Source organism: Drosophila subobscura, chromosome A (genome assembly GCF_008121235.1).
Source record: "Drosophila subobscura isolate 14011-0131.10 chromosome A, UCBerk_Dsub_1.0, whole genome shotgun sequence".
Taxonomy (NCBI): domain Eukaryota; kingdom Metazoa; phylum Arthropoda; class Insecta; order Diptera; family Drosophilidae; genus Drosophila; species Drosophila subobscura.
In genome coordinates, this window is record NC_048530.1 from 9,939,958 (window position 1) to 9,954,384 (window position 14,427).

General features: G+C 43.5%; 3 protein-coding genes across 4 annotated transcripts in view; all 3 read left to right on the plus strand.

The window, feature by feature from the left end:
- LOC117902737 (mucin-5AC) overlaps positions 1–5,553 on the plus strand; it is a 45,022-nt gene extending 39,469 nt beyond the window's left edge. Inside the window, exons 10-14 of one of the 2 annotated variants that reach the window (XM_034814316.1) lie at positions 2,248–2,337; positions 2,483–2,585; positions 3,696–3,846; positions 4,672–4,823; positions 4,889–5,553. In XM_034814316.1, coding sequence (XP_034670207.1) covers positions 2,248–2,337; positions 2,483–2,585; positions 3,696–3,846; positions 4,672–4,823; positions 4,889–5,012 — 620 coding nt within the window. In that variant the 3' untranslated portion in view covers positions 5,013–5,553. Of the gene's footprint in view, positions 1–2,244; positions 2,338–2,482; positions 2,586–3,695; positions 3,847–4,671; positions 4,824–4,888 lie in introns of those variants that run through there. The other variant, XM_034814334.1, reaches the window with a different exon arrangement.
- Positions 5,554–6,000: 447 nt separating this feature from the next.
- LOC117890418 lies at positions 6,001–7,051 on the plus strand. Its single transcript, XM_034795239.1, has 3 exons — positions 6,001–6,381; positions 6,451–6,666; positions 6,775–7,051. Exons 1-3 carry the CDS (start codon positions 6,043–6,045, stop codon positions 7,009–7,011), a joined length of 792 nt encoding a protein of 263 aa, XP_034651130.1. The 5' UTR covers positions 6,001–6,042; the 3' UTR covers positions 7,012–7,051.
- A 657-nt stretch (positions 7,052–7,708) lies between these two features.
- On the plus strand, positions 7,709–9,628 carry LOC117902135 (40S ribosomal protein S12, mitochondrial). The gene is made up of 2 exons (XM_034813273.1): positions 7,709–7,899; positions 9,142–9,628. Exons 1-2 carry the CDS (start codon positions 7,848–7,850, stop codon positions 9,507–9,509), a joined length of 420 nt encoding a protein of 139 aa, XP_034669164.1. The 5' UTR covers positions 7,709–7,847; the 3' UTR covers positions 9,510–9,628.
- The last annotated feature ends 4,799 nt before the right edge of the window (positions 9,629–14,427 follow it).

The following is a 14,427-nucleotide window of genomic DNA, read 5'->3' on the forward strand; positions in this document are numbered from 1 at the left end:
CAGAAGCCTGCCTTCTCCTGCAAGCCCCGTTTTCATACTCCCCAGAAAGCGTTCTACTACCAAGAAACTTATTATTGCCTAAACCCCCTCCCGCCCATCTCCCCCATACGCACCGCAGCAACCTAACACATTTGGTACAGTACACTCTGTGCAGTCTTTGACAACGAATTGGAATAACATGGGAGGATTATGTAGCTACGAGCGAACAAAGTAATACAGCATTATTATTGATATTATTTCATGGCTTTAGGTTCCCTTCGACAATAGAAGAATCTTCTCTTCTGGCAAGTGGGATTATGTGAAAGATCACTGTGTATTGAGTCCGTTTTGTGGGTTTTACTTTCCAAAACCAGTGAGAGGTCGATGATCTATGGAGCGTAGGGCATTCACATTGGATGAGTTCCTGCTCCAGAATCTCTAAGAAGCAGGTCCCTTTGTGTAAAACCTTTTGAGCACGCAATTTCGGGACATTCAATCTAAACACACTCAGAAAGTTCAAAGACTTAACACCGATCTGAATTCAATTGAATTATAGTAATGAGTGTACTGTACCAAACATACACATGTGCTATATTCTAATATATATTTATATGTATGTATGTACTTGCATATATGTATGTATGTATATATGTGTGTGTATATATTGCCTGTATACATATTTCTTCTCCCACGCACAAACTCAAACTCACACTCACACACACACACCGACATACAGACAGACAAACCGTTATAACTGTGTCGCTTACTTCCCAATGCGTTTCGTTTCGTTTCTTTTGGTTTCCTTACGTCTTGTACCACCCACCACGTTACGTTATGTTTCGTTAGTTGTTTCTGTTCCGTTCCTTTACGTTTTGCTCTCTTGTTTGATGATTGTTTGGTTGGTTGATTGATTGATTGATTGATTGATTGTTGCATTGATTGACTGACTGGTTGATTGGTTTGGTTGGTTGGTTGGTTGGTCCAGCGCAAAAAAAACACACATCGGAAACATTAAACCCCCCATGTTGCTCTTACTCCCTCTCTATCTCTCCTTGTACATATGTATAGCGACCCCCCACAACCACCCCCGCCCGAAACCCGCCCCACATTAGTTGAGATGAGGAAAATTGTATATGATTTTTTGATTTGAATTTTGTCGTCGACAGCAGCTGCCGCTCAGTCTGCTGACCTGCTCTTGTTATACCACCACCCACCCCTACCTCCGTATCCCGCATGCGTTCGTTCGTTCTTTCGTTTTACTTCTAATTTTGTAGCCATAATCGTGCATGTCATACATACGTACAAACATATGTACATTTGTAAATTACGAGTATCTGTAGCCATAAGCATAAGCAAACCAGCAGCAGCGACAGATCTGGCCACACCAAAACCAACTTGCAACTCCAGCAGACGCAGCAGCGCCACACCACCACACCACCACCTCAGCCACACCATCAGCGACGATATTCGCTTCCACTTTGTGTTGTTGTTTTTTTTCCATAACCCACCATAGCCAACTGGGTTTGTCATTGTTTCATTTTCGTAGTGCGTTCCTTTAGCGGGGGAAAATGCTTCAGACAGAGTTGCCAACCCACCAGCAGCTGTGCGTCTGCTGTAGCCTTGAATAATGCAATTAATAAGTATACTCCAGCAGAAGGGATTACCACTCCTGAGATCATTGTCTATGTCTGTCTGTCTGTAATACCTAAACATCTACATACATATGTACTTATGTATGTACATACATACATACATATGTATATTTACATATGTATGTATGTAGATCGTTGTCTATTGAATAAGAAAAGCTTTGTTTTTAAAGACATTCCAACAATTACATTTACATTTATACAAAATCCCAATCATAAATCCATCTGCGGGGGAATCAAAATCTTCGGACTGCCTCGAAGTTAGCCTTCCTTGTTTTTTGAATTATTTTGTAGCTTTACTTTTTCTGTATGTAGCGCTCAACATAACCAAAAAACAACAACAGAAAAAAGAAACCGACGAATGTGTGCTTTTTCCACGTTCCGTAGTGTGTAAATTTGTTGCCTGTCAGATACAAAACACAAACAAAAACATTTGTAATATGAATAACCACCAATGTTGATAATTACGCAATTATGTAATTGATTTATTTGTCGTGCATGCCCAGACCCGACTAATCTTTGTAATGTTTGCTTCTCTCTCTCTTCCTCGCTCTGCCTGCCTGCCGCCTGTCCACACACTCGATCAAAACGCACTAAAAACTCTCTTCACACACAGCAGCGCAGCAGCACAGGCAGCAGAGCTCCACCACCAGCGAACAACGCAGCGAGACCAAGTCGAAGGATGGCGTCACCACAACAACCACAAAAGGTACAAAACGAGCAAAGGATAAAACAAAGTGCTATCCCAACCCAATCAGTGAGAGTGATCTCTGGGAATGCCGCCTCACCTTGCCTGCATATGAACTGCTTTCACTGCCTTATCACTCGCCATCTCTCTTCTGCTCTAATTACAGTTACCACGCGCACGGTAAGCGGCAGCGCTGCCTCGAAGAACATTTCGCCTTTGGCCAAATTCAAGCAACTCGATAAGCAGGCGGCCGCCCAACAAGCCCAAAAGTAAGTCAACATTTTCATATTCTATATTTTATACGTAAGAACATGCATAATACATATGTACATACATACATATGTACATACATGTAAACATTTTGTAGTGAGCACTCACATATACCTATGTACGTACGTACATTCATGCATACATATGTACATGCATAGGTACCTAGATATGTACATACATACATACATTCGGTTCGAATTGTGGGCCGGGAGAAGCAATCATATCGAAGCAATTGCCACTGCTATTGCCTACTTATTAGGGCTCCCCTTAGTTGTGATTATGATTGCCTATCCCTGCGCTTCACCCCCACCCCACAACAACATATTGGTCAATGGTGCACCACCCACACCCATGCACACGCCTAAAATCCAACACATGCAAACATACATACATAAATACATATGTACATACATACATATGTACAAGCTATCTGTTTTTCACTCACTCCAACTCTCTTAATGATCGCGGTTACCCACTGGGCACGTCTGATCTGATCTGTTCTGTTCCTCCTTGGTGACTGGTTCTGTGCTCTCTCTCTCTCTCTCCCTGTCTTTGGCTCTGTCCATGGAGGTTTGTTGTAGTGTTGTTATCCCCAAAAGCAAAGTTCAGATGATGAAGTTGATGTTGATATGAGAGTGATTGGCTGTCTGTCCATTATGTGTCCTCTCTCTCTCTCTCTATATATCTCTCTCTCTCTTTGTCTGTCTTTTCCTCTTTATTTATCTTTTGCTCTGTGTCTTTCTGGATTTTTTATGTGTCCAGACATAAACGAACATGAGAACGGCCTTAGCTGTTCCATTTTCAAGTTATTTTATAAATTTTGTTATATTTCTCCTTCTAACACAACAATACACACACCCAATAGATGTACATATACATATATACACACACATCCAAAGCCATACTTATGTACGCCCCCACACCCTAACACATACGAACTAAAATCAATACAAAAACACAAATCGAACACCCCAGTATAAGTACAAAAAATTACAATTTGAAAAACCAAAACAAAACCAGAACTTAAGAGAAGATTGAAGAAATTATTTTGTTTGTGTGAGTTTCGCTAAAACGACTGCCACCCTCCCACCTTGAATCATTTTGTTCAGATCATCTCCAACAACAAGCACACCTACGACCCCCGGCGGCGGTTCGTCACAGCCGCTGTTCAAATTTACCGATCCGGCATTAAATGCGCGCGCTGCCACTGTCAAGGATCAGCTTCTGCAGTGGTGTCAGCACAAAACGCAGGAATACGAGGTATCCGACAACCTAAACCAACCAACAAAAATTACAACAAAAAAGAAAAACAAAACAAAAAAACAATGAGCCAAGCCAAAACGCAAACGCAATTGCCGAAAGCCACAGCCATAGACCCCAAGCACCGTCAATTGTTGTTATTTGCCCATCTTAGATTTTGATTTCCATGTTTATTACTTGTACAGATTCGTTCGTTCCGTTCCGATTTTATTTTGCCATAACGCAATAAGAAAATAAATACACCTAACGACAAATTCAACAATCAGCTAATCAACAAAAAGTCAACAAACATCGCTTGAAAGCTTCCTTTACACACACACAAACACACACACACAACAATCGCATCCGCACACATGCGGACAAGATCTCACACACGCCTCTGCCTACAGAAAAACACATGCACACACACACACACACGCGCAAACGACAAAAATGCACAGTGCAGCAAGCAGTGCACTGCAGTGAAAGCAGTTCGCAAATAAGGTTGAAGAGGCATGTGACGACTGCTTTATAACCAAATGTAGCTATTGTAGCCGTTTGCCGCTTACCGTTTACCGTTTACCACTTACCATGCAAAATACGCCACCGCGCTGTGGTTTGCTATCGTTTCGACTGTTGCTTCTTTTTTTTTTTTCGTTTAGTTTGATTGTTTCACTTCTTGGGCTGGGGCTGGAGAACCTAATGCTTTTGCTCAGGCGCCATCAAAATAAATACCAATCAACCAAACGCTCGATCGCTCGCTCGCTACTTACATAAAAAACTAAACCCCCAATCCCACCACCTACGAACCGACTGATTCGAATTTGTTTTGCCTATTATCCACAGAACGTTCAAATAAGCAACTTTAGCTCGAGCTGGTCAGACGGCTTGGCTTTCTGTGCGCTGATCCATCATTTCTTGCCAGACGCTTTTGACTACAGTACACTAACCAAACAGACGCGCAGACACAACTTTGAGGTGGCCTTCAGTGTTGCTGAGTGAGTACTGTACTTTTATACCACCTATATTATAGTGACTGTAACTCTTTTCGTTTGGTTCGTAGCGAGAAGGCGGGCATAGCGCCGCTGCTGGATGTTGAGGATATGGTAGAGATGAGCCGCCCCGATTGGAAGTGCGTTTTTGTCTATGTCCAGAGCATATATCGTCGTTTCCGCAATTGCCAGTAGCGAGAGCAGTAGAGGAGAGCAGCAGAGCAGCGCAGCGTAGCGCCGTCGAAAGAGCAGCAAAGCAAGAAGGAACCAGAGGCCAAAAGCAGCAGTCAAACTCAATAACTCTCAATAGAAACAGCAAACCACTCATTACATTTTAAGCAGTTTTCTACAGCCCGCCCAAACACACCACACACCACACACCACACAGACGGCATACCACAACACACCCAATCTAACTTTAAAACGGAACCGCAAATGGCAGCGCAGGCTCGTCTAACGTGAACCAGCAAACTTGTACGTTTTTTTTGTGTTTGTTTAATTTTTTTACTATTATTATTATTATTATAACTATTACACATTATTATTTGTTATCGAACGCGCAGCAGAAACTATGCAATAATTGTTGATTTATTTCTTTGTCATAATTGTAATTGTAAAATCGGAGAAGGAGAAGCATAAGCAGACGCAGAAGAAAACGAAGATTTTCTCTGTACGAGATCTTCGGCTACTAACCCTGATGAATTACTACCGTAATAATATACATATTCTATGTAACTTAATTTGTTTCGATATTTACTTTCGGATGGATCTTGGTGATTGGGGTGTTATAAAGGAGAAACATGCGTAGCGATAAAAGAGACATTCGACTGCTTAACCGATTGCTACGAGTTGCTGAAGAGCGTTGCGGAACACTGCCAAAATTTCGAAATTTGTATTGGTTAAAAGTTGAAAACGCGTAAAAATTCGGAAAAAGTATTAAAAGTATTTATTTTCGATATAGAATTTCAAAGTACATGGCGGAAATGGAATGTAATAGGAAGTAAATCTTAAGATCTTCAAGGCAATGTTCTGGGCACTGCTGCGCATAGAATGGAAAATTGGAACTGTTGGAAATGTGTAATAAAAAAACAGTGTGGCAGTAATCCAGAAACCCAAGAATGCCTTTATTTTCCGGGTATCGCATCTGACGTCTGGACTTGTTGTAAAATGTCTTTGAAATAATTTATGTAAAAATTCGTCACTCAAACATTGGGAGTCAATTGGCATGGCCCATCGGCAGCAGCTTCCCGTCATCTCGGAGTCCACGGCTTTTCGGCTGTTCAACAGTGTTTTGGGCGAAAGAAGTCCGACGACATCGAGCGAGATGGCTGCCATTGATGCCACCGGCTCCAGTAGCCACATGGCGAACGATTATGCTGCAGATGGTGTCGTGGCCAGTGGTGCACCACCCCGTCCGATGATCCTGCCCGCACCAGGGCCACACTCGCACTCGCAGGCGAGCGTGGACTCGGCCAACGAGAACGGAAATTCGTGCCGCATCTGCCGCTGGAACCGCAGCGACATGGAGATCATCAGCTGTCCGTGCAAGTGCAAGGGCAGTGTGGTAAGTGTGACCGTGACACTGGACGGACGTGGATAGCATTATGACAGCAAAATGGCGATCATATTGCAGGGCTACATACACCTAAAGTGCCTGCGACGGTGGATCGTCCACCGCCATGACAATCGCTGCGAGATCTGCAACGCTGTCTTCGATCTATCAGAGGAGCGGGTGAGCGTCAAGAGGATGATGCGCACCTTCTGGTGTGGCCGCTGTTGCGGCCTCATCGTCAAACAAGTGCTGTTCAGTGTCTCGCTCATGCCGCTGGGACACATCATCTTGCAGCAGGTGAGGGCCATCTGTGCTCCATGCCGTGCCGCGCCGAGTCATCTGCTTGCGGCACTCCTCTATCGTGTCCCGATTACCGCTTATCAGCGCCTATTTTTTTGCGTACAGGTTCTGCAGTGCATGGAGACCTTGAACCAGGGCAGCGCCGACCAGCTCACCGTCCAGGAGGTATTCATAGCCTCCTGTGCTCTGCTCACCTCCAGCGCCCTCTTTTTCCACTTTTTTGAGTTCGTGACGACGCGCTGCCTGCTCATCCGTAACATACTGCGCCACTGGTGGATGTTTGGTAGCACCAGCGACTATTCCCTGCTCGAGATCGACGACGAGGCCGTGGAGCTGTTCTAAGCTCAGGATAATAGGCTTTGACGACGCTAATTCGAAATTTAATGGCTGCCAACTGAAATCGCATCACAGATTCTGTTTATCCGAGCCTAAGTATACCCCAAAATTATTGCACACACTTAATCCAGTTGTTAGGATACTAATTACTTGGAAGAATACAACTATAACCTACAAAAACAATGAGCAAAGAGCGTTTTGAGCGTCATTTTACAGAGAGAAGTTTGAGGGAGACTATATTTATTTTATTGTTATTTTCAAATAAACGCGCGTTATAACACGTATACGATACCGATATACCATTACTTTAGTTCGTATATCGATAGCGATATTCCAATACTTTAGTTCCAGGCAGAACTAAAAATTGCCATGTCGAAGAACTCATCCCTATGTAGTTTTCATGTAGAAACATTTAATTGGTGGAAAATGTTTTTGGTCTTTTTTGTTTCAACCATATTATGTACGAAATCAAGTAAGACAAAGTACTTTAAGTTAGCAAATCTGTAGAATGTGGACTAATTTATCAAATAAAATTGTATAAAATCTGCTTAGAGTCCTTACTAGCTGATTATATTAAATGGAAAACAAAGTCGAGTGATTTAAGATTTATTGTATATTTATAGTATATTTTGAAAATGAAAGGGTATATTTTGGTATATTTCCGAGGGTCTGTCGGTATATTTGATCGATAGATCCGCGGTCACACTGAAGAAATTGCTGCCTTTATAAATTATAAATTAAAAATAAGCTTAAATATCAAATTTTGTACACTATTGACTGGTTGGCACACCACCCAATTATTTTTGTAAACCGGCAAGAGATCCCGACGTCACAGCAACAACATGAACTTCCTGCGGCAAACATTTAGCATTACGAAACATTTGACAGCGCAGGGTAAGTTTGGCTGCAAGTTGGCCAAAAACTTGACCAGTCCATTTATGTTGCAGAGGTTCCGTCCAGACAGCCAAACAGCCGGACAGCAGTATCGGGCCGGTCAGGCCTCCTGCTTTCCCAATCAATGACCAAGCGCATTTCTCCCTCGCCGTCTGTGCGAGTATTTATCCAGCGATCCTCGTCGCATCGTGCCCACAATGATTTGTATAAAGTGTTTGTTTTTCAATATGCAGTGCCCACTGCAGCAGCCGCAGCAGCAACAGCACTCAATCGCAACTCTTTCGGTCGCGTGCGCGTGGCCGACTTGCGTACAGCTCGCTTCCACTTCCAATTCCACTTCGGGAACTCTCCCCACCCCCACCTACACGGGCTTGTGTTGCTTGGGCTGTTGCTTGTGAATATTTTCATTGCCGCTTTCCCATACGCTCCCCGGATGGGTTTTAATTAAACAAATAATTGAAAACCTGCCAGCGAGGTTGTCCTGTCAAATGGCAAGAGTCCCAGACTGCAGCGACAATGGGAATTTGCGTGGCCAGCACAATAAGCACAATGTGAAACACACGAAACGGACCGGACCGGATCGGACCCACACCCACACCAACACCTGCAGCTGCGGCTGTTATGGATCAGCTCTGCCCATTGTCCGGCATTGTTGCCCGCCCTTCGTCCTTTGTATCCAAATGTCGAGCATGGCCATTGCAGCTTCAAATTCGCAATATGGAAATTATTACCTGCGATCGGTCGGTGTGTGGCATTTATAATTGAAACTGCTGTCAATTGTAGCTGCGAGGACTCTGGACGATGGACCGTCCCCCCATTGTCACACTCTCTCAATCATGGCATGAAAGGCTTGAGAGCCATGAGGAGAATCGGCCTTTTGTTCGCCTCCGCTGCATTGCTGGACATTTGCGCATGCGCGTCATTTGGCTGCAATTATTGGCGATCCTAGGGAGAACAGAGCCAGCAAACATTGTCAAAGATTTTGCGTTGCTGATGTAGAGGCAACTGCTGAACAATTATTTTCGATTTTCACAGAGATTAACCACAACAAAGGGCCCATCAGGCATTGTCAATCTTTGCTGGCTGGCTGGCCGGCCGGCCAACTGTCTAGTCTGACCCTTTTGTTTGTTCCACCGAGAGAAACCCCGAGCTGGGAAATGTGTTTTGCACAGTACAGTTGTGCTGAAATCGACTTGAAGCAATCAATAATGACGAATGTTTAATGTCTACTCTGTTTTGCAGCCATGCAGAGCGGGTATGTGAGCGCCTTGCGCGGCATGGCCTCGCTGAATCAAATGCATCGCTCTGGACCTCATATCAAGACAAGGCCGCCACGCCAGCCGCTGGATGGTAAGCCTTTTGCCAAGGGCGTCGTCCTAAAGACGCTGATCAAGAAGCCCAAGAAACCGAATTCGGCCAACCGCAAGTGCGTGCTGGTGCGCCTCTCCACCGGCAAGGAAATGGTGGCCTATATACCCGGCATTGGACACAATCTGCAGGAGCACAACATCGTTCTCTGTCGCGTCGGTAGGCTGCAGGATGTTCCCGGCGTGAAGCTGAAGGCGGTGCGCGGTGTCTACGACCTGGCGCATGTAATCAAGAAAAATTAGTAGTTCCTGCAGCCCAGAACATTGTATAGATACACATAAAGATATACATAGATACAGATATATGTACATGTGTACGTAACATCCACAAAACAAAATGCCAGTCAGCCCATCCAGCATTGTGTTATTATTGTTTTTTTATGGAAAATTATGCAGCTCAGCCGGCTTAGTGTAAGTAGCAACAAGTGGACAAAGCAAGGAGAGTAGAATATCTTCGATCCTGTACCCCGTACCCCGTACCCTGCAATGGATGGAGATTTACTCCTTGTACTGTTTCTTGTTCCTTGTTGCTTGTCGTCGTAATCTTAAGTCAACAGGGCGTCACGTCACTTCTACCTGGGGCCTGGTATGCTGCTGTACCCCAGGGAAAAGGATTTAACTGCATTTTTACGCTTTAGCAGCTAAATCCATTTTACCGGAATCGAATCTTGTTGTCCGAGTCCTTTGCTTTTTTGAGAGAATTGCCAAATTTTCTGCCAAATAATCGTTAGCTGAAATGGGCGTCTCACTGCACCGCCCACTCTTCACAGTTTGGCAAACAATATACAAAATAATTGGGAATTTGTACAAATGCACAAGTACGGAATGAGTATTTACAGGACACTGCTACTGCTGAGGAATTTTGTGGATTTCTCAATAAGTATAATTGCAGTTTGAAAGAAACGTCTAGGGAAACGTAAGCTCCTTGCAAACTTATATCAAAGTCGTGCAGTTAAAACCTCTACCTGGTGGCGGAAGTACACACATTTACAAGATAAAGAATGTAAATTGCTCATTTTTACTGACGCAAACTGGAAAGTCGATTATTAAACTTACATATGTACATACAATGCACTCCCAATCAGTCGAATAGACTCACGAGTTTTCAAAAAGAAAAAAGTTTCTAAAAATCCAGCAACGAATGATAGTGGAGCAAATTTATTTTTCCATTAATCAAGATTCTTTTCCTTATTTAAAAAGTAAAGAATGCGACTTCTAAGTGAAAAGGTTTCTTTTTAATGAATTATTTTGTGTAAATACCCCAAAAATAAGGACGATTTTAGCGATCACTCAAATAGACTCAATGATGAATATTAGGCAAAATCTTTCAAAACCTTTGCAATACATATTTTTTGTATGATGTTTGGAGCTTAAATAATAATGTTTGTGGACAACTTTTTGGGAATTGCTTGGTAAAGTCCTTCAGGACATTAAAATGAAAGGGATTTCAAAGGTTCAATTAAAGCTCGCTGCAGGCCTCTTTGATGCAATTATATAAAGGTTTAACTTCTTCAAATTTTTGACCAGACTCATAACCTTTACGTAAAAGCTATCCCCATGCGATCCCTGTAAAATTCTGATCAGGAGAGAAAAAAATTCTTCCTTTAATTCACTTCTATATCAATTTACCGCTATATTTCGTGCGACAATCCTGGTGAAACTAGCCGTTCTATGTGACAAAATTCGCTGATTGGGAGTGTACATATGTACATATATCATGCAATATGTGTGCTAAAATCTGATTAAAACATGGTTACGTCGAAGCCCATTCCAAAATAATTAGATTTTGTTGGTTGTTGGTTTGGTTCCGTTCAGATATCTGCTGTATAACATAATCCCATTCCATATTGGCTAAAACAACATTTTAAAATTAATTTGTTTTACAATTTTCTTGTGTACACCTTTTGGAATATATTTTTGACATTTCCCCTCAGACAATGTACTGTTCATGTCGGTGTCCATCAAAGGGAACTGCTGGCAAATACTGGCCAGCAAAAGCAAAGGATTCACCGTTAACAGTTAACCGTTAACCCACCTATGGGTTGTAGCCATATAGAGGTCACATCACGCATGGTCGAAGAGGGCAGCCGTTAGACAAACATGGGACATGGGAAGAGATCTGTTTTAAGTGAGCCGACGACGGCCCTGTCGCCAGTGTTCCAGTGGATGGATGACAGTTCGGTGACCACAGAAATCCTTTTCCTGTGTGCACAAAGGTCCTGGGATAGCTAGAGAGAGAGAGAGGGAGAGTCTATTACTGTTAGCTGCATGTTCTCTGCCTGATTGAGCCATTATGACAGCAGCAGCAGCCACAATATGAAGAAGGAGACGCAGGAGCATCAGAGTCCGAGTCCGAGTCCGAGTCTTGCTCCTGGACCATTTCATTGTCTTAAGATCGTCCCATTTTGATTTTATGCTGAGTCAAGTTGTCCAACATTAAGACGACGCAGCGACAGGACTTGCCATTGTCCTCGAGCGTGCATAATTTTTATCAATAAAAATGTCATTGTCCAAACACATGCGAGGAGGACACGACAGCCAGCAGTCAGCAGCCAGATAATCATCCTCCTCAACTTCCGTTGAATCGGACTCGGGCCGAGTCCTGAAGGATATTTGCTGCTGCTTTCTGTCGCTTTTGTTGCCACCTTTGTCTCTCATAATAACTGTAAAATTTGGGAAATGAAAAATGATCCGCCGCATTACTGGACAAACGTCCAAGTGTTCACACGTTTTGCGGCCAGCCAATTTAGCCAAAATATCTGAGAAAATGCGAAAGTTTTTCATGGTTTTCTTTTTTTGGCTGAAATGAATAGCCAAAGATTTCCGAAGGAGGTTCCATTCCTGCTGTCTGAGAAGATCTGTTTGGGAATCACTTCAGCAGTATTTACGTGACAGGCATTTGGAATTGCATTTCAAATGCAGTTTTTGACTGTGCTCTGTCTTTGCAACGTCTAATATTTATGTACATGTTTTCCGAATCCTTTATATCCTCTGATTCAAATGGGAAACTTTAGAATGTACTTTGCACGATGAAATAATTAGGTTGCTCAGATATGGCAATATACCAACTTGGTGAAACTCCTCGCACTGTTATAATTTTCAAACAGAACTTGCAGAGGAGATATTAAAAAAAAACAACGAGGAGGGACATGTATAAAAGTTGTGACGCGTAAGAAGCGTCTCACAGGTGCCTTCTCTTTTTTTTAATGTAACACTACATTTGTTCTACATGCGTTATCTACATCCACACCACTTCTCACACCAACACGCTGCACGAAGCAGATTGTGGAATGAGATGATGTCCAAAAACTAAGCAAAGCTGCTGGAAGGCGTGGAGGTAGCCCCCACAGTGGCTGTGGGAGATTTTTGCCCTTTGCGGGGGCGCAAGGGGGCGGCTCGAAATTTTGAAAAACACTTGTAACAATGTGAGCATACAGCCATCTGGATGCAACATTTGGTGGCTCTACCTTTTATAGTCTCTGAGATCCAGGCGCTCAACAAGACGGACGGACGGACGGACGGACAGACAGACATGGCTATATCGACTCGGCTATTGATGCTGATCAAGAATATATGTAATACTTTGTGGGGTCGGAAACGCTTCCCTCTGTGTATAGCTATAATTATTTCTTTACTGTTTGAAAATGGCTTCACTGACAATTAGATTACGTCCTGCTGCCTTATGGAAATTTGATACTTACCAGTTAAGCGGCTATTTTTATTGGAATATTATGAAAAACGAAATGAATGTTATGAATGAAATGCCAGCGAATCAAATCCCACTGGAGACTCCTAGCCCAGCTTTGGTAATAATATTTGATTTGCGGTTAAACTGCAGTAAGATATCGGTGGATTTTCGTCGTGGCTGTTCGCTAAGCACAGATCTGCCATACTCGTTAATGTCTAAATACACGTTTCTATATTTACATAGATACATACATAGATTTCTGGTTATGGCTCTGTCACTGGCTCTGGCAATATGATTCCTTTATCCGGCCAAACTACGCTAGTTCTCAGCCTTCTCTCTCATTGCTGGAGCTCGATTTGACGCTGGATCGCAGACATCTCCCATGGTGGTCAGCTTTGTGGTCTGTCAATCGCTATGAGTCACTGTCCCATCCATCCCTGAGCACAAATATTGGAATCGAATCGATGCTGTCATTCCCCCTTTTCGTCTTTGCCATTTTAAGGTACAAGAAATTGCAGTGGGAATGGAAGTGAAAGTTCGTTTCTGTGAATGGAGGATGGAAGCGAAAAGAGTTTGACTAGGCGAATTGGCAAGCATTTTATTTAATCAGCGACACGTGTTCTCTGGTCTGGTTCTGGGGTGGCAGAAACGAGGGGTTGGCGATGGCGATGGCGATGACAGCCCTTAGATGGGGATGGATGCTGAACCCCGTTCAACCCTTGTGCAACGCGCAACCCTTGCGTGATGTGAATCTCGTAACCTCTGAGCAAAATGGCGCTGGCCCAAATGGCAAGCAATAAATGACACAAAGCCCGCAGCACAGCATCCAGCAGCCAGCAGACAATTCCGAATAAAACTGGTGTTTGCGAGGATCGGTGCCTAAGCTCCACTCCGCTGGGACCTGCTGGTTTAATCCTCGAGAAAAGAACTATGTCTGCCAGCTCCTAATTGGCATCTTGTTTCTGCACTTGGGCATTGTTCGCTGCTTTCTCTGCGAACAATAGAGATGTCAAGTGAGAGTCAAATAATGATGCATAACCCTCATCGTGGATGGTGCTCAGATGGTGCCCAGATTATCCTTCGGGAACATCATAATTTTCTTGTAATCGATTGCAGCAGCAAAAAATAAAAGAGGCATCAAGTGAGGATATCCCTCAAAAGGAGATCAGAGATCAACAGATCTACAAAAAACGATCTTCAACGAGCCTCAAGAAAAATAAACGAACGACAAGACAACAAACGACGGGCGGGCGGGCCCGTGCCCGTGCCCTAAACCACACAAAGGATCTCTCTCTCTCTCTCTCTTACTCCCTCTCTCTCACTCGCTCTCCCTCACTCTTTGGCTGCCCATATTTGTCCTTGGGCACGTGTAGAGCACACTCCAATCGCAAGCAAGAAGGGCACACGATCAGCGCCAGGTGAGAAGGCGAAACTGTCAATCACGACGCCATCGGGCCACAGGGCACATGTGTG